This window comes from Centropristis striata, chromosome 10, assembly GCF_030273125.1.
Source record: "Centropristis striata isolate RG_2023a ecotype Rhode Island chromosome 10, C.striata_1.0, whole genome shotgun sequence".
Classification (NCBI taxonomy): Eukaryota; Metazoa; Chordata; class Actinopteri; order Perciformes; family Serranidae; genus Centropristis; species Centropristis striata.
In genome coordinates, this window is record NC_081526.1 from 5313383 (window position 1) to 5339542 (window position 26160).

At 34.3% G+C, this 26160-nt stretch overlaps 1 protein-coding gene across 1 annotated transcript in view; it reads right to left on the reverse strand.

Annotated features, from left to right (window-relative positions):
- Positions 1 to 24038, reverse strand: part of abca12 (ATP-binding cassette, sub-family A (ABC1), member 12) — a 147414-nt gene extending 123376 nt beyond the window's left edge. Inside the window, exons 1-11 of the mRNA XM_059343220.1 lie at positions 23657 to 24038; positions 21638 to 21715; positions 21397 to 21490; positions 13603 to 13747; positions 11261 to 11391; positions 10072 to 10136; positions 9010 to 9180; positions 8156 to 8349; positions 4291 to 4409; positions 3982 to 4082; positions 783 to 953 (exon numbers count right to left, since the gene is read on the reverse strand). Of these exons, the coding sequence (XP_059199203.1) occupies positions 783 to 953; positions 3982 to 4082; positions 4291 to 4409; positions 8156 to 8349; positions 9010 to 9180; positions 10072 to 10136; positions 11261 to 11391; positions 13603 to 13747; positions 21397 to 21490; positions 21638 to 21703 (1257 nt within the window). The 5' untranslated portion in view covers positions 21704 to 21715; positions 23657 to 24038. The remainder of the gene's footprint in view (positions 1 to 782; positions 954 to 3981; positions 4083 to 4290; positions 4410 to 8155; positions 8350 to 9009; positions 9181 to 10071; positions 10137 to 11260; positions 11392 to 13602; positions 13748 to 21396; positions 21491 to 21637; positions 21716 to 23656) is intronic.
- Between the last annotated feature and the right edge of the window lie 2122 nt (positions 24039 to 26160).

Sequence of the window (26160 nt, forward strand, 5' to 3'; positions counted from 1 at the left end):
TTATTGTTTCTTGTATTTATTTATTTTTTGTTATCATAGTTGCAGTTTCTTTTTGCACAACTGTTTTTTATTATAAATATTTAACCTGTGGTTCTGTTAGTGTTTACATGTTGCATTTTTCTTGTTATTAAAAATATTTGTTTTTCTCCTTGTGGTATTGAAAATGGTATCGGGTATCGAATATTTTCCTGAGTATCGGTATCGAGTTGAAAATTTTAGTATGGTGACAACCCTAATACACACAACACAACACAACACAACACAACACAACAAAACACAACACAACACAACACATGTAAACATACATATTCCACCTATACAAAAAATGAGCCCACAATACATAACCTAGGATAGAAAAAGTGGAATTGATGGTCCATGTGCATTAGTAGCTGTTACTCATAGATAACAGTTACAGCAAATGTGCAAATATACAGGTGTGCAAATAAACAGGTGTGCAATATAAATGTGCAAAAATACAGTTTGATGTATACATACAGTACGAGCAGCTTAAGCTAAAGTTTAAATAAATACTCTTCTGTCCTTACTAAAAGGGGAGTCATTATAAAGTGCAATTGCAGTAGGTAAAAGCGTATTATTTTGCTGTAGCCTCCAACTAAAAACACTCTTTTGTACACACACTAGATTGTGCAAGGGATGCATGTTTTTGTCCATAATAATCAACAATTTCTGTACCATCCTTCTCTCCATCACCACCTCCAGGGACTCTACAGCAGCTCTAAAAGCAGCTGGGTCATGTCTGATGTGTTGTGATTCTCTGTTTATGGTGAAAACATGCATGTAATTACCTGCTTTGCCACCATATCAGGGTTGATCCAGCCCAGAAGCATGTCCACAGTTCCTGTGCTGCACGCAGCCATTAGCCACAGTGGGTTACTGCTGTTGTCACACAAGTGTGAACGAACCATGTCTCGGTCCAGAGTCAGGCCAATAGCCTAGAGAAGGGAACATAATTACAGTCAATATAACAAACTGGGCTCAAATTCCATTTGGCCACTCTAGACTGGAAAATCATGAACCTGGAGGGATAGTTCAGGGCCTGTGGCCTTTTCTATCCATGTATTAGGACTTGTTAGTGGAAGTGGAAGTGGGAGGAATGTAGAGGTAGTAGGCTACAGGGGGCCAAGGCAACAACAAAAAAAGGCTTTTAGTCCATCTTCAGTTCTACATCTTTCATCAGTCCCCTGAGAAAGGGTGTGACCTATTCAATTCACCCTAGTGTTGTGCACTAAACCAGAGAAACAATAGCGACTGTGGCCTTGTATCACATGAGTAAGTCGATATTTGTCCTGTGAATGAAATGACTTTTAGTTTTAGTCTCTTTGCTCTTTTATTGTGAAGGCTGACACCAATAGTTCATGTTTAGTGTGTATGTCTTAAATCACTTCTCCATCAAATGTTTCTATCTTGACAAGCTCTAAACAGCTTTTTTTTTAGAAAACAAGTTATTTAGTCGTTATATCAAAACAAAATCTAGGCTAGTTTCTTGAAATCTTGAGATGATGAAACTTTGTGAAAATAATAAATTAAACATAATAGGCCAAGATAATGAACATTTTGAACACACTTGACATGCTTTAATAATAAAGTGAATTTTGAGTGAATGATAAAACAAATGATGCTCTATCTAATATCTTGGGGGGGAAAAATGTTTGTTATTATGAGACTATGACATAGATAATTTTTGATCTCTATTCTATTCACCCTTGTGTTGTGCACTAAACCAACTCCAGCTAGAGTTGACACCAATAGCTCATGTTTAGTGTGTTTGTCTTAAATCAGTTCTCCATCAAATGTTTCTGTCAAAGTCTTTTTTATCTTGACAGGTAAAAATGTTCTCGATGCTTGACACCAGCAGGAATATCACAGGTGTATGTGTCACTGTGAGCTACGGAAGATCTGAACAGACATTATTCAGATATTTCATTTTTTTATCAGTTGTCCCATGATAATATGTAAATTGTATGTGTTTTTTGAGATAACAAGTTATAGAGCTGTTATCTTAAAACAAAATCTAGGCTAATTTATTGAAATCTTGAGATTATGAAACTTTGTTAAAATAACAGTAAATGAAATATAATAGGCCAAGATAATCAAGATTTCGACCACACTTGCCTCATAAATGACTGATTGGTGGCTTTTATATAATATTTTGAAGTAGTTTTTTAGTGAATATTAACAACTAACCAAACAAACTGTGCTCAAACTCTTATAAATATTAAAAACAATAGTATAACAGTGTCTGCATCTAATGAATAGTTTATAGTTATTGCATCTTGCAGCCAACACTTGTTTACTGGTCCATTGAAAATTAAGCTACAGCTACAAGATTGTAAGTTTAGCTTAGCTTAGCTCAGCATTAACACTAGAAACAGAAAAAAACTGCCAGTTTAGCTTAGCTTAGCTCAGCATTAACACTGAAAACAGAAACAAACTGCCTGTTTAGCTTATCTTAGCTTAGCATTAACACTGGAAACAGAAACAAACTGCCAGTTTAGCATATCTTAGCTTAGCATTAACATTGGAAACAGAAATAAACTGCCAGTTTAGCTTAGCTTAGCTTAGCTCAGCATTAACACTGGAAACAGAAACAAACTGCCATTTTAGCTTAGCTTAGCTCAGCATTAACACTAGAAACAGAAAAAAACTGCCAGTTTAGCTTAGCTTAGCTCAGCAATAACACTGAAAACAGAAACAAACTGCCAGTTTGGCTTAGCTTAGCTCAGCATTAACACCAGAAATAGAAAAAAACTGCCAGTTTAGCTTAGCTTAGCTCAGCATGTTTTCAGTATTTGTGCTAAGCTAAACTAAGCTAAGCTAAGCTAAGCTAGGTTGTTGGTCCTAGCTTCATAATAATAAGAATAATACATTTGATTTGTGAAGCACTTTTCATAAAGTAATCTCAAAGTGCTACAGAGACCAGAAACAATGTTAAAATCAGCAGTACATAAAAAAAAGACACAGGTAATAAAGTACATTAAAGAAAACAGCTAAAGGAGGAGATTAAGGTGCAGAGACAATAATAAAAACATCTAGGGACAACCTAAAGATGCCTGCCTGAACAAAAAAGCATAATGCTACATAACGCCCTCCTCGCCTAACTCGTAAAAGAAGGTGAAATATGCTGTTAAGTTATAAGTTCAACTTGACTTTCCTGTTTTTAAAACGTGGATTCCTAACTCCCACTGAGGCTGACAGTTAACACAAATGATGAGCCCCGCTAGCAGAGTGGTTTGCAACCAGTTTGGCAACTTTGAAGACTTTCCTTTCTGTCTTGAAATGTGCAATAATGAAAATGCAATAACTCAAATCTCCAGTGAGAGTGAGGAATATGCATAGAAAAATGTTTTTAAACCTCTGGAGTCCATATATTTATTGAAAATACACATGCTTTATTTACAGTAATACCTTTATTTATATATCATATGTAGAAAAGCTGAGAAAGCTAGTTAAAAGTGCAATCATAGCAGTTTTCACAGTGTGCCATTTATGTTTCTAGACCATTTTTAAAATGTGAATTTTCTTTCTACAATGAAAACTATTACTACTTTTAATTTACATGCAAATAGACTGTTTTGTAGTTTTATTATTTATTATTTTTTCTGCTGTTTTTGTGTGTATAAGTGGTAAAGAAAATAATAATAATAATAATAATGGTACATTTCCATAGACACCTGTGTCTTTTGTTCGTATTTTTGAGTTCCTGGCAGCTTTATACTTTGTTAATTAAAATAAAATGAAAAATCTGACTGATAGCCAAGTTTGTGTGGAGAAAAAGGAGCCATGCATGTGATGTAAGGACAGACCGAAAGATGCTAAACAGAGACAGAAATTAATGCATAGGAAGTTGCAAATTTGAACCCAAATCTCCTGGACTTCAGAGGTTTAAAAAGCATCTAATTCAGAAAGGTATACTGTGTTATTATTTCTGTTTTGTGATGATGTAATGTGGTTAACACATACCTTGTCCAGTGGTATTTGGACCTCTTGTAGAACACGTCTCACAACTTCACTTAGTGAGTCATTTTGCAACGTGACAACGTCTCCGAGGGAAATGGACACATCTAAACAGAATCCAATCACAAAATCAGATGTTACACCCTGATGGCAAACAAAACTTGACTGACAACATGTCTCTGGTGTGTTTATATCGAGGATGAATTGTGTTTGCACTGTGGCTTCTTGGCGTTAATCTACCCGTATATTTACAAAGACATACAGAACAAGTCTTGCAGCTTGTGGTTTTATTCGGTACAGATGATGGAATATTACCTCTGCCAGGCCAGCTTTGAGCGTAGTGAATCAGGCTGCTGCCTCCAGCGAGGAGGGGATGCAACGGGGAAAGTGCTGCACCGGCTTCAGGGAAATTGTGCTGGAAAACACGCATGACGCTAGAGAGACCACAGGGGAAAAGATTTACGCTCAAAACAAGACAGAAGCTACAGAAAACACTTGATAGAGCTAATGATTACACAAACACACAGTTTGCCCTCAAGCTGTTCTAAATCCTTCAGTCTCAGACATTTCGGACTGCAAACTGGGCAAGAAAAAAACAACAATAGAGTATTTGCTACATTGAAGTCACTAGGGGTCAGTATATTAATTATACCTCAATTTAGTAGCCAATTTTTAAAGTGACCCGACTTTTTATGTTCTATTTCTTTGCATTAATTATTTTCATCATTCAGTATTCCACATTTTCCTCAATCAACTTGTTTCTGATCATCATATATCCTCATTTTATGTTTTCCTTTATTAATTTTTGAATAAAATCCCTTTTCGTATCACTATCCTTCTAATGCACGACATGGGTCAAAAATGACCCATATCCATTCTCAATGTTATTTCATGTATGGCTGAGTGTTTCTATTATACATCTTTGAAATAAATATATTTTATCATTTATTATTCTTTTTATTTAGTAAATATCTTTGTATTCAGTAGTATATTTTTACACTGGAACCTATTTATGCCAAAACAACCAGCAGCGTTTTGATTTGTGATGTGTGTATTCCACACACACATCTATTTAAAGGTCAAAAATGTGAAACCATATCATGGCACTTAAGTCTGGTGATTAAAATCACCTATAATCACTTGAATTATTAGTTTGGAAAATAAAGAATTAAGTGCAGAAATTCTGAACTCACAAACATTTAAGCAAAAATGACATTTTAATAGAGTATTTACAAGCTGGTTAACACTTTGATGCACAACATGGTCTAAAGTGACCCGACTAAGTTTTTATATTCTTTATCTTTGCAATAAATTAATTTCATCATTCAGTATTGCAGGTTTTCCTCAATTAACTTGTTTTTGATCATCATACATCCTAATTTTTCGTTTTCATTTCTTACTTTTTGAATAAAAACCCTTTTTGTATTGCTACGCTTCTAATGCACAAGGTCATTTTTGACCCATGTGTGTAAACTTGATGTAATAAAACAAAAACTATTTTTCTTCATAAAATATGAAAGGAAAAATGGATATAAGATCTGTTGTAATAAAAAGCCAGCATGAAATAACATGGGAAATGAATGCAGGTCATTTTTGACCCATGTTGTGCATTAGAAGGTGTTTATATGTTGTGCATCAAAGGGTTAAAGGAGCTTTTGAAGATTGGATCCCACCATAACTTTTATTAACCGCCTTTAATAACTTTTCAGTACAAAACAGCATACTTCATTTCTTCATTCTATTTCCATAGTTTTAGCTGTTCTGTTTCAAAATTGTTAGGCTGCTTTAAACAAGCATGCAGGCTGATAATCAATAAAGCTTTTCTTTTCTGTCAGGAGATCCAGCGCTGAGTAAGAAAAGCTAAAAAATGTAACGTTAACATGTTGTTTATGCAGGGAAAACTCAACTAACAGAACACACGTTCTTTTGATTATGATGAGTTCTAATGGGGCATTGGATGTTTCTGTTCAGTTAGTTTATTTGTGCTAGTTGTATCAGTTTAAAGTAAACTTTACTGCACTTTACGAGATATCTCTGTTGTTGCCTCAATGTAGCATAAATTTCCAATTGCATAGATACAATTTATGTGCCCTATGTAAAAAAAAGAAAAAACATATTTGTGAAGAAGCGACATATTGTATAATAAAACAGTGTATTGGGAATCACATCTGTAGGAGCCAATATTATGTTAAAGAATGTTGAGAGTTTTATTGCAGATTACAACGTGTTTTATATTGGTTTTGGTTGTGTTATGACATTATTGCCTTTTATTGCATAGTTGTTAAAATCACAGCACCTGAGGTAGGCGCTGCTCATGTGCATTGCATTATTCTGAAGGACTTTCTAAAAGGTAAAAACATGGATTATTATTTTAAATATTTTTTCCCCTCCCTATTTTAGCTGTGCTAATAGGTACAGGGAAAAAAGTTTTTTTGACCGTCACTTTCAGATGTTACGAGCCAGCTGTTCCAGCCTACTGCTAATAAATCGAGTGGCTTTAGAATTAAGATCTTCCTAACTGTTATTGTAACCAAATAAATTTCCCTGACTGTGAAAAAAAGAAAAAAAAAAGAATTAAGATCTGCGTTTGCCACTACAACATCTGAAAAGTAAAAATATTCACAGGATGTTTTTCTCTCTAGTACAAATGCGTCATCATTCATATCTTCATTTGAGGAGGACAAAAACACGGATCTGGCTAGATAAGAGGGAAACAAAGAACGTGGCACAGGAGGAGCCACACAACAATGTTGTAGCCAAACGCTTTTGTGTTTGTGCATTAAACAAAAGAGAAGCAATGGATGTATGAAGAGAAGGTAGTGGGTGAAAGAGTGACTGTAAACAAAGGACAGGAAGGGGTGGACTAGTTTGGTGTTGAGTTCATGTATCAACAATCTTTCTGAGACCTCTATTAGAAGACTTACGGTAAATGTTGGTAAATTACATTATAAGTTGAGGGCTGTACTGAGCGTTATCAAGTCTTTTTTGTTCTTTTAACCCATAAGAACCCAGACCCAGTTAACCTTAAAGGAAAATGATGGGGGGTATACCACAGATCTGTGATGTGACATAAACGTTACATTCATGGTATTTATGTTTATGATATTGCTTATTTTAAAATAAAAAAAAACTAGACACATTTTCTGCTTACCGAAACACAAATTTGCCTTTTTCTTTGCATCTCCACAACATTTATCGAAATTGTGACATTAATAGTGCTGTTTGACAACAAATTATTTTTCAGATTTGTTTTTAAGTAACAAAATAATAATAGATCAATAATAAATAAAAACAAATAACCATTTGCCTTTTTCTTTGCATCTTCATAACATAGAGTTATGGAGTCAGAACAAGTTAAATACAATACAGGAGTAGAATTGTTAAATGGGTTTAAACTTACCCTAGTAACAAAAAATAAGCTTTTTGAAATGAGCTACTTTTTCATAATTCTGTTTCCAGTCACAGCCACATTTTGGAGAAGTCACTTCTTGTCACAGTCAAATGACCACCACACCAGGGTGTTGAGTATGTGTCTCTTAGGTATTTAATGAGTTAATGTGAAGCATGAAGCTGAATATGGGAGATTATAGAAGATTTAAAGCAGGGGTCTCAAACTCAAAATACCTGGGGGCCGCTGGAGTCAGTATCAAAATGACACAAAATTAGTAAAAAAAAAAAAAAAAAAGACATAAAATGACAGAAAAAGACACAAAATGACCAAAAAATACACAGAATTACCAAAAAAGACACAAAATTACTAAAAAAGACACAAAATTACCAAAAAAGACACAAAATTACAAAAAAAGGACACAGAATTACCAAAAAAGACACAAAATTACAAAAAAAGGACACAGAATTACCAAAAAAGACAAAATAATTATTAAAAAAGACACAAAATTACCACCAAAAAAAAAGTAATCAAGGGACCTTCCACACACAACACAGTAAAGTGCCATTCATATAAAACTCACATTAAACTTTAATATCAAGGTGGGGGCCACAAAATATCGTCACGAGGGCCGAAATTGGCCCGCAGGCCGCGAGTTTGAGACCCATGATTTCAAGTGTTTGTTACACGGGTGTCACTATGGGTTCTTATGGGTTAAAGAGACAGAAATAACACCTTTATTAACCTTCCCTTCATTCATTTTACTTTGCTCCGTCATTGAATGTAGATTACCTCTGTAGGTTGGTGAGAAGAACCTCTGCGCTGTTCAGAAACTGGTCAACAGAACCAGAAGAGAAGAGCTGAGGGACGGCTAGAAGGGTTTCCCACAGCGACGTCTGATTCTGCAGCTTATCGAACACCATCATTGCCGCCCCGGCCGCCGTCATCATCGCATCCGGTTGGTCCGCCATCAACTCCTTCAGTACCTGATGATCAGATTGGAACTCAGAGTCAAAAAAACAGACCTGACTACACCAGTTTGGTGTTTTTATTAACCCTTTGATGCACAACATGGGTCTCAAACTTGCGGCCCGCAGGCCAATTGCGGCCCACATGACGATATTTTGTGGCCCCCACCGTTAAAAAACTAAATTTGAATCACATAATTTGAATTTATATTATATAATTTGAATCATTGCATTGAAAACCTGACTCTGAATTGTAATTTGAAATTGCATTTGTTAGTTCGGAACTGAACATTCAGTTCTCACAATTCAAATTCAGTTCACAAAATTCAATTTCAATTTTCTCCGACAAAACATCCGGGTAGTTGAGGCAGAGCAATCAAGCACAGAAAACGGATGCGCTGATTGGCCGAAGAGTTGCTATGGCGACCGGGTGGCAACAAACACAAAAGAAAACGGAGGTGCTGATTGGCCGAAGAGGCGCTCGGTGTATCTGCGCTTGATTACAATTCAGATTCAGTTTTTCAATGCCATGATTTAAATTATACAATACAAATTCAAATTATGTGATTCAAATTCAGTTTTTTAATGCAATTATTCAAGTTAAGCAATTCAAATTCAAATATAAATATAAATAATTCAGTTTCTGGGGGCAAATATTTCAGCCCATAAAACACATACCTGATTGAGTGTGTTGAGTGACACTTCAAACACAGTGTTGTTGGACTTGCAGAAAGTGACCACAGCGTAGCAGAGGGCGTTGGGTTGTGTTGTGTTTATGATGGGCAGCGTTACGGTGCAGATCGCTCTCTTCAACATGTTCATCGACTCAAACATTTCGTTGAAGGATTCCTGGATTCACATAATTACACATTACACAGTAAATTATGGTATTCACTTAAAAGGTATTACATTTTATGAACACTAACGCAACAGCATACTGCAAAAAAATTGTGTCTAAAAACAAGATAAAAACACTAAATCTGAGGGAAATTATCTTAGATTTCAACAAGATTTCTAAAATTAAATTGTTAAATCTAGAAATAAGCATGTTGTACGCTTAAAATAAGAAATTAACTTTTAAAACAAGACAAAGTAAAGCTGCCAGCAGCGATGAACTGGCCCGAGCAGAGTGACCTGATGATTATTTGGTTCTTACCAAGATAAAAAAAACTTTAGTGTGAGATAATTTATCTTGTTTTAAGAGTTAATTTCTTGTTCAATATGCTTATTTCTAGATTTAATTATCTTAATTTAAGAAATCTTGTTAAATTAAATTATCTGTCCATGCAGCAAGATAATTTCCCTCAGATTTAGTGTTTTTATCTTATTTTAAGACACACCCCTTTTTTGCAGTGTACCTTCAAATAACACATTTTTAAAGTTCCAATATCAGCTACATCTATGAACTGTTATGAACAAACCATATATCATAGTGATGCCAGTTTAGAAATAATATATATCAAAACATATTAGTTCTTAGCATTTTTCAGATTATATTCCTGTCATTTTGTGGCTTGAATACTTTCCTGGAGGGATTAAATTGAATTTAAATTGTACTATTTTTAGAATCTAAAACAATATGTTCCCCATTCTACTCAAACATAATGCCTTTTTTTGTCACATAATAAGAGCCATTAACAATGACTAATACAGAAGAAATCAGATAAGGTAATTCTGTGATTTAGTAAACAGGTTGTTCCTTGTTCTCAGAAGTTTTGTTCCTCCTATTGTAGAACCCACCTGATCTTCCGGAAAAGTGGTATTCATGCGAGTCACATTATGAGAGCTCCCCTGGCTGGACGGACCTTTAATACAAGAATGCATTGTTAAAAATTGGCTGAATGAAGCAGTCACAGAAACACTTTTTAATGCATACACTGTAAATAATCGCTGTGAAATCTAAAGTTATTTACTGTATTATTCACAGTTCATCACTGTGTTTGACTTTAACATTATAGTGCTGTTTAATTTACAATAAAAATCAGTCCTTGTGACAAAATCACAGTATTACTGTAGAAAAAAACACAGCAGACAGTGTACACTGTAAATAATTTACTGTGATTTTAACAGTACCATATTGGCAGCAATTAACAAATAACTTGCTGTATTTTTATTTACAGCACTTTTTTATACTGTAAAATAAAAACAATTAAAAACTGATTTTTTTAGAGGCGTTTACAGTACTGATTTGTTTACTGTAGGAATGAAAAAACAATTAAACATTGTGATTTTTAATGGTACTGTCTATGGCAATACAGCACAGTAAACAATGCTGTTAATTTAATGATAATTTCATCATTTTTTTAATAGAAATAACTACTAATTGCAAGTAATTACTGTGAAAAGTAAAGTAGACCATTAGTAGTATTTTCCCATTTTTATCATAATTATGATAAGAATCAGTCCGATACAAATGCTGTTTAAATTATTAACTAACAGTTTTTCATACAATACACAGTATGAAAATAAATTGTAAAACAGTAAATGCATTAATATTATTTTCTTTAGTGTATAGAGTAATTACTTGCAATTACTAGTTATTTCTATAAAAAAGTAATGATGAAATTATCATCAAATTAACAGCATTATTTACTGTGCTGTATTGCCATATACAGTACCATTAAAAATCACAATGTTTAACTGTTTTTTTATTCTTATTGTAAACAAATCAGTACTGTAAACATAACTAAAAAAATCAGTGTTTAATTGTTTTTTATTTTACAGTATAAAAACCAGAGCTGTAAATACAAATACAGTAGTTCTACTGTAAATAATAACTACAGTAAGTTATTTGTTAATTGCTAACAATAAGTTACTGTAAAAATCACAGTAATTTCTTTACAGTGTGCATGAGAACGGGCTTGAGAACATGAAGTCCACATTTTCTGGAACAAATGGTCAAGGAAGTAAATAGTGAAGGAGAACTCACCCATGAACTTGTTCAGCAACTTAATCAGAGCTTCAGCGTCATCGATGGAGTTCTTTGGGAAAGGGAGGTTGAAAAAATCTGATCCCTGACTGATGGACTCCAGCGGAGATCTGTCAGGCTCTTTATTCGACCTGTCGAACAGAATCAAAAAAAATAAATAAAAGATGCTCATACAAATACAAGAAACCGTTTTTTTTTAAAAAAAGGACGAAAAAATGAATGTATTGTACCCTGTGGAAGCTACTGAATCTTTTACACATGTGTATTAAATAAATTATGTTAAAATTAATTTTAAAAACTCTCTTTTTCACTTGTGCACCGTTATGGTACAATGTTGCCTACGGGCAACAAACCCCAAAAACTTCCCCAAAAAAAAAAGAATTAAAAGATTTCTTCTGATTGTGTTTATTTTGTCTATTTTTAAAAGATTATTTTTTTGGCATTTTTACCGCTTTATTGGATAGAGACAGATAGAAAGGGAGAGACAGAGGGGAAGACATGCAGCAAAGGGACCTCAGGCCGGATTCGAACCCGGGTCCGCTGCAGTAAGCACACGGCTTTCATGGTAAGCACTCTACCAGTGTGAGCCACCGGGATGCCCCTATTTAGTCTATTTTAACCCATAAGAACCCGGACCCATTTATCCTTGAAGGAAAATTATGGGGGATATTATAAAATACTATACCCTAAATGTCAAACATCTGTGATGTGACATATATGTTAAATTGGGCCCTTATGGTATTTATTTTTATGATATTTCTTATTTAAATATATATAAACTCGACACCTTTTCTGCTTACAGAAACACAAATTTGCCTTTTTCTCTGCATCTTCACAACATATATTACAATTGTGACATTAATAGTGCTGTTTAACAACAAATTATTTTTCAGATTTGTTTTAAGTAACAAAATAATAATAAATCAATAATAAATAAAAACAAAACCTAATAGGGTTTAAAAGATGTTCATACAAATACATGTGATTTTTAAACACAAGTCTGGCTTCAAGGGTTTTTTCACAGTGAGTAGCTGAACATTTGCATAAACCATAATTCATCACGAGGGTAAGAGTTCGACAAACAGGCTTTCCTTCAGTATAACCTTCATTCCTGAGTGTGGAATTTATATTTTAGTGACGGCACACAAACTTAACGAACAACAGCAAAGGGAACAACTCTAAGCTCTCAATTCAAAGCGAAGACAGAAAACAGGTTTTCATACATAAAGGTGCCTGTTCTCTGAAGATTATGTAACTGTAAGTGTTGACAGCTGTTTTAAAGCCAATGCTGTAAAAAAATAAAGGCATCTACTGATTGATTTATTCTTCAGATTATGTGTATTTAGTCTATTTTAAGACAAAAAAACACTCCAAACATTTTTTTGTATAGAGTCACTAGCAAGGTTATTATAACAAAAACTAACAAAATAAGGAAAACTAGAATTGAAAAAACATTTTCATTAACTGAAATAAAAACGTTTTTTTAAAAGCGATAACTAACTGAAACTGTATTTTGTGGTTACAAAACTAACTAAAATTATAGTGAAAATGTTTGTTTGTTTTCGTCTTTGTCAACTTTTTCATGTGTAAACTTTTTTGGTTGATATGAAATCTATTTCATGTGAAATGACAGTAGGTGGTTATTGTTGACGTTTTATTTTTTAAATGTATTACTATTTTCTTTTTTTGTGTGTTGTTGTTTGTTTGTTTGTTTGTTTGTTCATTGTTGTCTCATTATGACTACATGGGTGTATGTGTACTTATGTGTTTGTAAGTTAATAACAAGTTATGTATGTTAATAATGGTAATAATGACTTTATATAATACATTACTATGTGTTATACATACATATATATAAATATCTGGTTTTATGACTAATAATAAAAATGACTTAATGATAATAATAATGACTTATTGGGGCTGAGATGGATCAGACAAAGGAAATAAAGGAAACATTGATTATGACCTTATTGAATCTGGCACCCAACAAATACCCCATTACAAAAAACTAACACTAAAACTAATAAAAACTAAACTAAAACTAAGCATTTCCAAAAAATAAAAACTAATAAAAACTAGCAAACTCACTCTAAAAACTAATTGAAAATAACTAAAACTGAAAACAAAAAATCATAACGAAATTAAAAACTAAAACTAATGAAAAATCCAAAACTATTATAACCTTGGTTACTAGTGACACTCAGTATGTTTAAAAAATGTTTTCAAAGCACTATAGATGCAGTAACTGAAATAAAACTTTGTTTGTATGTTTGTTTGTTTGTAAGTTTGTTTGTATTTCAGATAACAGATCACATACAGCCTGTACTACTGAATTAAAGTACCTTTTTCCCCGTGGAGGGCTCTTCTGTGATGCGTTTGGGTCCAGCAGGCGTGATTTGTTGTGACAGCTGCTGTCTGTGTTGCACATGAGGGTCTGCAGGAACGGCAAGACGCCGGCGCTGGGGAGGTTCCTGGGTCCCACATAACCTGGAGGAGACAAAGTTGTTGTTGTTGTTGTTGTAGTAGTGAGAATGCTTGAAATCACTTCTTCCTTTAAGAATCGCTTAACCCTTAACAGAACACTCATTGGAATACTTGCAAATTCCAAATTCCAAATTCCAACCCTAGAGAATATTGGAGGATACACTGTAAAAAATGTTTGTAGAAATTACAGTAAAACACTGTCAAATTATATCAGAAATAGGGCGTGAAATTAAAAATGTAATATCACCGTAGTAGACACTTTAATTACCGTAAATCAAAGAATAGCACAAAACTTTTACTTTTTTCTGTCATAACTTTAGAAAACACAGTTTTGCTGTAAAAAATATTAGATTTTTCATTTAAAATGAATGGAGAAATACCATAACGTTACAAGGACATAACTACCCTAAACATAATAGCAGACCAAAGGACCTAACAAAGGACCTAAAATGACCAAAAGAGTCACAAAACGACCAAAAAAAAAGACAGAAAACGACCAAAAGAGACACAAAACTATCAAAAAAGACACAAAATGACCAAAAGAGACACAAAACTATCTAAAAAGACACAACATTACCAAAAAAAAGACAGAAAACGACCCAAAGAGACATGAAATTACCAAAAAAAGACACAAAATGACCAAAAAAATACGTAAAATTATCAAATGAGACACAAAATTACCAAAAAGAGACACAATAGGGATAAAATGGCATGTGATTTTTCAGTCTAAATGACAGATTTTGCTGATATTTACATTTAAATTTACAGTAGAAAACCCACTCACTGTATTTTTTACGGTAAAGTTCTGGCAACCACAGCTGCCGGTATTTTACCGTAAATTAAACAGAATATTTTTTACAGTGTAGAACAAACAGCCAGAATGTGTAAAAAAAAACATACGGACCATATTTTGAGAAAAAAAGTTTACGAGATTAAGGTGTCAAATCTACAAGAAAAAATGTGCAGATTAATGAGATTTAAAGTGGTGAATCTGCGATACTTCTAAATCTAAAAAAGTTTTTTTTAACTTGGTAAGAAACAAATAATTTGTAGTGCACTCTGCTAAGGCCAGTTCATCGCTGCTTGCAGCTTTAATTTATACTGTTTTAAGAGTTAATTTCTTATTTTACATGCTTATTTCTAGATTTAACAATCTTAACTAAAGTTTTTTTGACTTGGTAAGAAACAAATAATTTGCAGTGTGGTAGAACACAGAGGGTAACTGATATACAAATGGTCATTTTGCAGGTGAAGTACTCCTTTAACCCTTAATAGGGCACTCATTGAAATATTTGCAAATTCCAAATTTCAACCCTAGAGAATATTGGAGGATATTACATACTGTCAGAATGTGAGGGGGGTAATATGTTGAGAAAAAAAATTCACGAGATTAAGGTGTAAAATCTACAAGAAAAAATGTCCAGATTAATGAGATTTAAAGTGGTGAATCTGCAAGAAAAAAGTTGTTTTTTTCCCCCACTTTTGTCTCGTAAACCTGCAACTTTTTTCCAGCAGATTTGCCACTTTAAATCTCTTAAATCTGCAAAAATTTTTCTTCTAGATTTGGCACTTTAATCTAGTAAATTTGCAACTCCCCCCCGGTTTGTATTTTTATTTTTATTAATACTTGGCCTTAATATTCTGTCATAGTCAAGTTCTCCTTGTACAAGTCCATGTGGTTCTATGACCAAACAGAGAGACATGGGGAGCCCATTTTAAATAAAACTGATAAAGGGTTAAAATCACAGGAAACCATGTCCTTGATTTTGTGCATTCTACTTGAAGTGACCGGTAGATAACCCTTTATTATTTAAATCATGTTTGACAAGTTGTCAGCTTAAAGCAAAATCTCTAATCAAAAGATCAGGAGAATGAGATCATTCTCTGTCAATGCATACCTCAAATAATAACTTGAGCTATTGCTTTTATTCAGAACAAAGAAAAAGAGATATGATGGGAGAGTTTCAGTCATGCAGTGTGGTTAGGCAGACTGCACGGTACAGTAACACTGTGGTGTTTATCATTGTTGTCTGCCAAAGCAACATGACTCAGCACATTTGTGGAAGACATTGTGAAACCTGCACCAGAGCTCACACTGTAAAAAATGTCTGTAGATTTTAAAGTAAGTAAGTAAAGTAAGAGAAAGGTTAATTCAGTTTCAGTAACAATGAAAGAACTGGGTTTTTTTCATAAATGATACATTATTTATGTATTTGTTTATTTAATCTATTTATTTTCTATTTTTTTTGTAAATATGTATGTATGTTTAGGGAAAAAAAAGTTAATTGAGTAGTGGAGAAGGGGTAGGTTTTAATAAGCATATGCTTCATCCATGTTGCGTTCACATTTTGGCTTTTGTTTTGACTATTGCTATTTTTTTTATTTATTATTCTCATTGGATTTGTTTGTTTTTGAATTTACTTTGTTGTGTTACTCGCACATGTTCGAAATAAAAAAGTTGAAATGAACTGAATGTATAGCCAAACAGTATTTATTTATGTATTTATTTTTTGAAAAATACTTTACTTCACTGTAAAATACACTGGCACCAAGTGTGTAAGAAAAATATACTGTAATATATATTCAAGCAATCACTGTAATTTTTGCATTTATTTAAAAAATATATATAATACATTTTCTCACTGTTACATGTATTAAACACCAGATCTCTAACAAATATACTGTTATATTTAATGGTAAAATATTTATTTTATGCAGCATTTATAAAGTATTTTCTTTTCTTTGATGGAAAAACCTTTTATTTCGACGCTATAATATGGAATAAAATGGCTTCTTAAACGTGAAATCAACAGTGCTAATATCCTTTTATCGAAATATTAGAAATAGTAGCACCGTATTTAATACGGTAAAGTTCTGGCAACCACAGCTGCCGTTTTTTTTTTACCGTAAAAACAACAGTTTTTATTTTTTTTTACAGTGCAGTGTTAAAAACCTATAAACTATGTTCTTGAGTTTTGAGACATAGCCTATGTATGACAATGTGCTATGTCAAATCTAAGAAAGATCCTTACAGCCTCATGACTTTTTCTACTGAAGTATCATATTTTAAATAATAACTCTGGATTTTTAAAAAAAGTTGAGTTGATGTGCAGACAGACACACATAACTCATGGTAGCAAATGCTTTGTTTTTACCTTAGCATAACGTATTGTGGGCGTTCCCATAAATACAGATTATATCTGTAAGGAGCATGATTTAAGGTTACTGCCGGTCATTCAGTGTCAAACACTGGAGTTATTGTTGACTGTTTTAGGTGTGGTTCAATACAGAACTCAATAAACATCACTTAATAGCAGAGGGAAGGTCCCATTATTCAGATCCATTGGCTAGTGTCTAAATGGGGCACACCGGGGTTATTAAGTTACATATGAATCCCAGAGAATCTGATCTATCAAAAAAGGACTAAACAAACAAAAGTGGGAGGTTTGAATGGTTAGTTAATACCAGCACTCCTCACCACAATGTTACTGATGGTGTATCTAGAAAAATATTCACTTTATCACACAGATTTTTTTATTTGATCATATTATTACTATTATTATTACATATTATATTATATACTGCACTATTATTACTGTCTATAACATTATTACCATCATATCATCAGTATATTTACCATCATCTTGCCACTGTACCTACCAACTGATCTTCTTTTTAACTCCTTAAGTGTCCTTGTTCTGTTCTGTGTTTTTTTCTATTGTTGTTTTATTTATTGTACCTTGGTATTTTATTCTATTGTATGTTATTGTACTTAAATACTGGACTGATACCTACCTACCTTCCTACCTATCTACCTACCTACCTTCCTAGCTACCTAGCTACCTTCCTACCTATCTACTTACCTACCTAGCTACCTAGCTACCTTCCTACCTATCTACTTACCTACCTAGCTACCTAGATACCTACCTACCTATCTACCTACCTAACTACCTACCTACCTAGCTACCTATCTACTTACCTACCTACCTAGCTAGCTACCTACCTACCTAACTAGCTAGCTACCTATCTACCTACCTACCTACCTACAGATCTACCTACCTACCTAGCTTCCTAGCTACCTACCTAGCTACCTATCTACCTAGCTACCTACCTACCTACCTAGCTACCTACCTACCTACCTACCTACCTGGCTACCTACCTACCTACCTACCTGGCTACCTACCTACCTACCTACCTAGCTACCTACCTACCTACCTACCTACCTAGCTACCTACCTAGCTACCTACCTACCTAGCTACCTAGCTACCTAGCTACCTAGCTACCTACCTACCTACCTACCTAGCTAGCTACCTACCTACCTACCTACCTAACTACCTAGCTACCTACCTACCTATCTACCTAGCTACCTATCTACCTACCTTCCTACCTAGCTACCTACCTACCTACCTACCTACCTACCTACCTACCTACCTACCTACCTACCTAGCTACCTACCTACCTACCTACCTACCTCCCTATCTACCTACCTACCTACCTTCCTCTACCTACCTAGCTACCTACCTAGCTACCTAGCTACCTAGCTACCTACCTACCTTCCTCTACCTACCTAGCTACCTACCTAGCTACCTACCTACCTACCTACCTACCTACTTACCTACCTACCTACCTACCTTCCTCTACCTACCTAGCTACCTACCTAGCTACCTACCTACCTACCTACCTACCTACCTATCTACCTACCTTCCTACCTAGCTACCTACCTACCTACCTACCTACCTAGCTACCTACCTACCTAGCTACCTACCTACCTACCTACCTACCTACCTACCTACCTACCTACCTACCTTCCTCTACCTACCTAGCTACCTACCTAGCTACCTACCTACCTACCTACCTACCTTCCTCTACCTACCTAGCTACCTACCTACCTACCTACCTACCTACCTACCTACCTTCCTCTACCTACCTAGCTACCTACCTAGCTACCTATCTACCTACCTACCTACCTTCCTCTACCTACCTAGCTACCTACCTACCTACCTACCGACCTTCCTCTACCTACCTAGCTACCTACCTAGCTACCTACCTACCTACCTACTTACCTACCTATCTACCTACCTACCTACCTACCTACCTACCTCCCTATCTACCTACCTACCTACCTTCCTCTACCTACCTAGCTACCTACCTACCTACCTACCTACCTACCTACCTTCCTCTACCTACCTAGCTACCTACCTAGCTACCTAGCTACCTACCTACCTACCTACCTATCTACCTACCTACCTACCTACCTACCTACCTACCTACCTACCTACCTATCTACCTATCTACCTACCTACCTACCTACCTACCTACCTACCTTCCTCTACCTACCTAGCTACCTACCTAGCTACCTACCTACCTACCTACCTACCTATCTACCTATCTACCTACCTACCTACCTCTACCTACCTAGCTACCTAGCTATCTACCTACCTACCTAACTACCTACCTACCTACCTATCTACTTACCTACCAACCTTCCTCTACCTACCTAGCTACCTACCTAACTACCTAGCTACCTACCTACCTACCTACCTACCTACCTATCGACCTACCTAACCAGCTACCTACCTATCGACCTACCTACCTACCTAGGTACCTACCTACCTACCTACCTCGCTACCTACCTACCTATCTATCTATCTATCTATCTATCTATCTATCTATCTATCTATCTATCTATCTATCTATATATCTATCTATCATAAAGATGAAGCTCTACTAAAATGCTGGTGATGCTGTTACCAAATCCTTTGACGGGAATTCAGCTTATTGACTTAAGAACATGGCTTACTGGTTGGTGAAAAGCTTTTGTTATGTTTTTCCAAACCAACTGGTTGCCATTTCTGCCCTTCCCTCTACAACCAACTATTCAACTCTCACCTGCGGTCAACGATGGCGACATAAAGGCAGAAAACACACGTATGTAACGCTCTCACCTTGAGCACTTTAAACCACATTCACTGCAGACAAACAAGTGTGCTCTCGATCAAAATAAAGGAGGCGGACGCCATGTCAACATAGCGGGGAGAGGCTCACATCTGAAGGCCGATTCAAGTTTGTGTTGAGCTTTTCATGCGTTTACTTTGATTGCGAAATCGGAATGTCCAAGTGTTTAGCTGCTATCATTTTAGAAGACAAACAAAAAGCCTGCAGTCAAGTCAATATTGTGTAAGTGGAAACATTAGCCTATTATATATCTTAAAGGTGATATATTCAACAATCACAACGTTAATATAGGAGGAAACAACTATTTGCTATGTAAAGATAAAGTGAAGTAACTGATTTCTGAGCAGAGACTGAAGTTACAATCTATGTGTGAGCTGTAATACAAGCCTTTCTATTCTTTGTTTTTCTGTGTGCGTTTGTAAGTAAATAGTCCCTCGGAGGGTCAGAGCCTGGACTGTTAAGGACCTTTCAGCTGAGCCACCTCCATGTTTGCATGTGATATCAGAGGTGAAAAACATTTTCTGGCAATAATAGACTCACAATGTCAAAAGAGTGTCATTTAAAAAAAATTTTTTTTAAAGATGGCAGTCAAATTATCTTTACCTTAATACCTTACATTAACAGCCTTCTCTGAATAAAATAAAATAAAATAAAATAAAATAAAATGAAATAAAATGAAATGAAATGAAATAAAATGAAATAAAATAAAATAAAATAAAATAAGAAATAATAATTAAGGAAAAAAATATATAAATTTGTTAATTATTATTATTATTTTATTTTATAAAGATGACAGTCAAATTATCTTTACCTTAATACGTTACATTAACAGCCTTCTTTGTAAAAAATAAAATAAAATAAAATAATAATGATCAAATATATATATATATATATATATACTACAGGCCAAAAGTTTTGGAAGCAAGATCAAAGATCAAAGTTTCATTGCTATACTCTGCAACAAAATAAACGTGATTATTATGCAAAGTGTCACTTATTAGAACACATTTTTACTATAATTATCAGGTCTTTGGGTTTTTATTGCTTAGACTTTGAGTATCCTTCTTTCCTTAATGTATAAATCTGAACTCTTGTTTCTTTACTCAACACAGTTGAGATTTATTGGGATTTTTGTATCCAAACTCTCAAAAGCCAAAGAGCTAAAGTGAATAATGCAAACTGTGATGTGTTTATTTACTTTTGCACTGAAGTTGTGACTCTTCCAAATCTTCTCAACCCTAAAACTTTTAACATTTATTCAGCAATGGTCTGCTAACATTAATGTACACCTAAAGGTAAATTGAGGAAAATGGTTCAATTCAATAAAGGTAAAGTGATCATGCAAAAAACGAAAGAATCCATACTGGTTTTTAAGAAAGCCATTGTAAACAGAACATTTGAGTTGCTTCCAAACTTTTGGCCTGTAGTGTATATATGTGTATAGATGTAGAGACATATATATATATATAATTCTCCGGTAATGCCAGGCAGCTTGTAGGCTAATTAAAGTATAATAGTCAGGACTCTGGTTTATTTCTATAGTTGCTGAAAGCTTTTTTCTGTTTGCTCACAGTTTATTTACTCTGTACAGCGTGGTCTCGTTTGAGATTAATGTGATAAAAAGGCTATTGAAAATATATACGCCACTTCCATAACATGGACCAACATCAAAGACGTTGCTGCAGTTTTCCACTTACATGTATCTTTAATTATGGGAGGGAACTGGTTGCGGGTCACAGCGATGATGATGAAGATGATCAGAGGCCAGATGATCAGAGTCAGGGACCACAGCTATAAACACAAGAAAATATAAATTAGTAATAACCAGATTAGGAACAATTCATTTACACAGGGTTTTTTTTATTAATTTGAATTACTTTCTTAAGGATCTCTGTGCTTATATGGAAATAAAACTTGATAGACTTAAACGTCACTCACCGGCCGTCTGATAACTGCCAGTCCATTCTTCCAGAGAAGAAGTTTCAGCTGCCGTAAAAAGGCCATCAGTAGAGGAGGCTGAATGAAAACACAACGTACAGTAAAAGAATGATCAGTCCATCAATGTGTTGGATTCATGCATGGTTATATTTTATAATGTAGACCTACAGTCATGAAAAACAATTGTTAAACCATTGTTTTCTTCAAATTCTTGTTCATTTTAATGCCTGGTGCAACTAAAGGTACATTTGTTTGGACAAATTTAATAATAACAACAAAAATAGCTCATAGGAGTTTAATTTAAGAGCTGATATCTAGACATTTTGACTTTTTCCACTTTTTCTACTGAAGTATCATATTTAAAATAACTCTGGATTTTGTTTAAAGTTTAGTTGATATGCAGACAGTCACACAGTAACTCATGGTACACGGAAAAAAAGATTTTTTCACCCTGTAATTATTATTTCAATCATCTATATCAATTCTACAAAGTGCATTACTTAGTGATTGTTTGTTATTATGTGTCCTCAGTTTTGTGTGTAAATTGAATCATTCGTTCCAAATAATATTCACTAAACCAGTTCATTGGCTTCATTAGTTGATATTTCCAAGTAAAATGTGATTGAGGGACATCAGTGAATCTGCACTTTACTTGTGTATTTTCATAAAAAAACTTTTTATTAAAGCAAATGTCACTCCAATTTTTTTCAGTGTAGCATATGCTTTCTTTCCACCTTAGCATAACGTTTTGTGGGCGAATATCTAGCCATTTTCCATGGTTTTCTTGATAATATCCAAAATCATTATTAAGAAAACCCTGGAAAATGTCTAGATATCAGCTCTTAAATCAAACTGTTATGAGCTATTTTTGTTGTTATCATTATATTTGTTTACCTTTAGTTGTACCAGGCATTACAATGAACAAGAAATTGAAGAAAACAATGGTGGTCTAATCATTTTTTCCATGACTGTACATTTTGATGGATTTAAAGTTTCTTTTTTAAATCCAACATGGGTAATAAGTCCATACAGATATAACCTAACAGATAAACTACCTTTATTAATGATATTAATTGTAGTGAAGTAAATAGGCAACACATGAAAAAGTATCACACATATGGATGTAATTTTTTTGGGGGGGACACAGGGGACATGTCCCCTGCACTTTTTCAAGGCCGAAGCTAGGACCAACCAAAATGTATTATTATTATTATTATCATTATTATTATTATTATTATTATTATTATTATTATTATTATTATTATTATTATTATAATAACTGTAGAACCTCAACAATGCAGAGATTTTAAAAAAGATTATATTGAATGCCAAAGAGATACACTTTTGATTTTTTTTATTCATTATTTTCATGTGTGTTGGGAGGCAGCAACTGTTTAAAAAACACCAACAATAAAAGATTTTGGGTAAAAAAATCAAAACTGATGATGTCAGGTGACGGATAGTAGAGATGCAGAAGGAGATACAGGAGGAGAAGCTGGAGGAGAGACAGGTGAGGTTGAAAGAATAAACAGTAAACTAAAAAGTAACAATAGAAAAGTGGAAGAACTACTAGAAAACACAGTGAACTGAAAGAATTTGAGTTTTATTAAAGATACTTGTGTGTCCCCCCCCCCCCCCCCCCCCCTCCCACACACACACACACACACACATGCACGCGCGCGCGCACCTCTGAAATCAAAATTCCCTCCATGATCACACATCCATATAAAGTTATACCTGAATGACAGGACTTAATTCTCTATGAAATTCAATAAATTGAATTGCAACCCACTCCCACTCCAGTGGAAAGTGAAGGAGGACTTTTCATCTGTAAACACCAATTTACCTCCAACACTTGGCACAAAATGGCAAAGGGGAAAATAAATTGTTTTTTTTTTAGATGGTTATTATACAAGCAACATTATAAGGATATTAACCTGAACAAAAAAAGCCTTTTACTTGGAGGAATATGGTGAGAATAAAGTAGTAATAGGCCTACTAATAAACCACTGGACTTACCTGGTGACGTGTGTCCTCTTAATTGTAGAGATTAATTGTTATCTGACTGTAGCTCGCAGGCTAACGAAGGACATCCTGCCAGGTGGCCCTAGCAGCAGCTTTCCATCAGTCGGTGATGGCAGTAAAACAGAGCAAAGTCACGCCAAAAGGAAACGATTAAAACCAGACCGCCGCAGTAACCGCAGAGTGTAAATGTGCCAGTAACGTTCTCCTCTCCGGTCCTTCTCTGTAATGTGAGCAGCTCCACCTGTGTGTCACAGGTAAACCTGTGAGGAGGGGCGGTCCCTCTCCGTCTGCAGCTCAAAGCCCAAGACAAAGCACGAGCACATGACTTCTGGGAACAAATTAACTGTACTTGTTGTAACCTACTAGTATGAACTGGATGCGACCGCAAGGGTCCCTTTACGCAATATTTTATATATATAAAAAATAAACCAGTCCAGACTATTGTACTTTAATTAGCCTACAAGCTGCCCGGCACTGCCGCAGGATTATATATATATATATGTCTATAGAATAGAAATACTTTATTAATCCCTGCAGGGAAATTGTGTTCATCACAGCAGCTCCCAAACGACAAATCAGACAGAAATGGCAAGAGAAGAAAAAACATTAACACCATACACTTTAAAATGTAACACTATATACATGGGGTATAAATAACAGTTAAATAAAACCAGTGACAGTAAAATAAAAACCAAGTAACCTTAAAAAAAAACAAGTAACCTTAAACTAAAACAAATAAACTATATATATATATATATATATATATATATATATATATATATATATATATATATATATATTTATTTATATATATATATATATATATATATATATATATATTTTTTTTTTTTTTTCCTTAGGTTTCTTTTTTCAGACAAAGGAAAGTAGGAGGTGTTCTTCCTTTCCTTTGACTGAAAAAAGAAACCTAAGAATAATATTCAGTAGAGTAGACAAAATGAACTTGCTATAAGTATGTATATTTGTTAATTATTTTTATGCATCACCGCAAGGGTCCCTTTACGAAATATTTTATCAAACAATTTGAGGTTGATCATTAGAATCGATTTGTTTAGGAAATAGTACCATAGGATGTTCATAAGATGGATTTGGTGCGAAAATGTTACCGTTTTATATTTTTATTTTTTATTTCATATTCTAAATTCCACATTATGTCAACAAGACATTTAGGGATGCCAGAGAAAAGCTATGCTGTGATTTGATGTAAATACAGCCATGGAGAATATTATTAGACCATTGTTTTCTTCAATTTCTGGTTCATTTTAATGTCTGGTACAACTAAAGGTACATTTGTTTTTGACAAATATAATAATAACAGCAAAATATAGCACATAAGAGTTTAATTTAAGAGGTGATATATATATATATATATATATATATATACTTCTGAGAACCCTTATTATCCCCTTATTATCAATATGCATATAGAAAGTCATACCTCCTCTGAATGCTCTAGGTCTCTAGTTAGTGTCTGTAAAGATTCATGAGACTACAATAGGTCATTTTATACAGTGAAGTCCATAAAAAATGTAGAAATATTCAGATACACCTTAACACCACATTTTAGAATAGGCAAAAACATATTTCTAAGTTATGCAAAAGAACTGCACGTTGTTGTTTTTTGCCCTAAAAAATCTCTGAAACTAAATATCTAAATAAAGTTCCAAAGTTGGGCTGAATTTTGTTGAGGTAAAAAACTGACACGACCATCTGGATGAAAATGGTTTCTATGGGTACCAACAAGTCTCCCCATTACATTTAATCAATGCAAAGAAATAATAACCTGTGATTAAGATTACATGTCATGTTAAAGGATTACAAAACATTTTAGACTTTTGTTCTACGAGGGAGAGCGCTCCGGGTTCATGGCTGTGTCTCATCACCATGGCCGGGTTTGTCAGGTGTTGTTGGTGAGTCATGTCTCCAAAGGGAAAAATCACACCGCCATCACATGGGGAAGGCACAGGGGAAAGTGACAATGCAGTGAAATCTCCAGACGCTGCAAATCTTATGTTATCCAAATTATTCTGACGGCAAAATAACAATGTACAGACACGCAGGCACAATTTAAAGGATAAAAAATACTGTACAAATATCATCACAATAACTAAATTTACACAAAACTAGAGGCAAAATGTGAAGATTTCAGCCAGATAAACAACATAATTCACTCCTGTACACATTCTGTATGAATGTACAACCACTAAATAACAAAATTAACAATAGGAGCTGAACTTCCTGCCCGAGAGTGAGCTTTCACCGACTTGACACACGAGTTGGTGAACTTTTGCCAGTCGGTAGATGTACATGTGGATTCCTTCCATTACCCAACACTTTAAAAAGGCAAAACAATGGAAAGTTTTAGGGATGGGCAGCACAACGAGTTCAGGTGACACTTGACACTACTGTTCAGCATCAATAAGAAATTCAACATCAAGGTAGTCCGACTGGTTTTTTATCTTAATAAGAACATGTTTAGA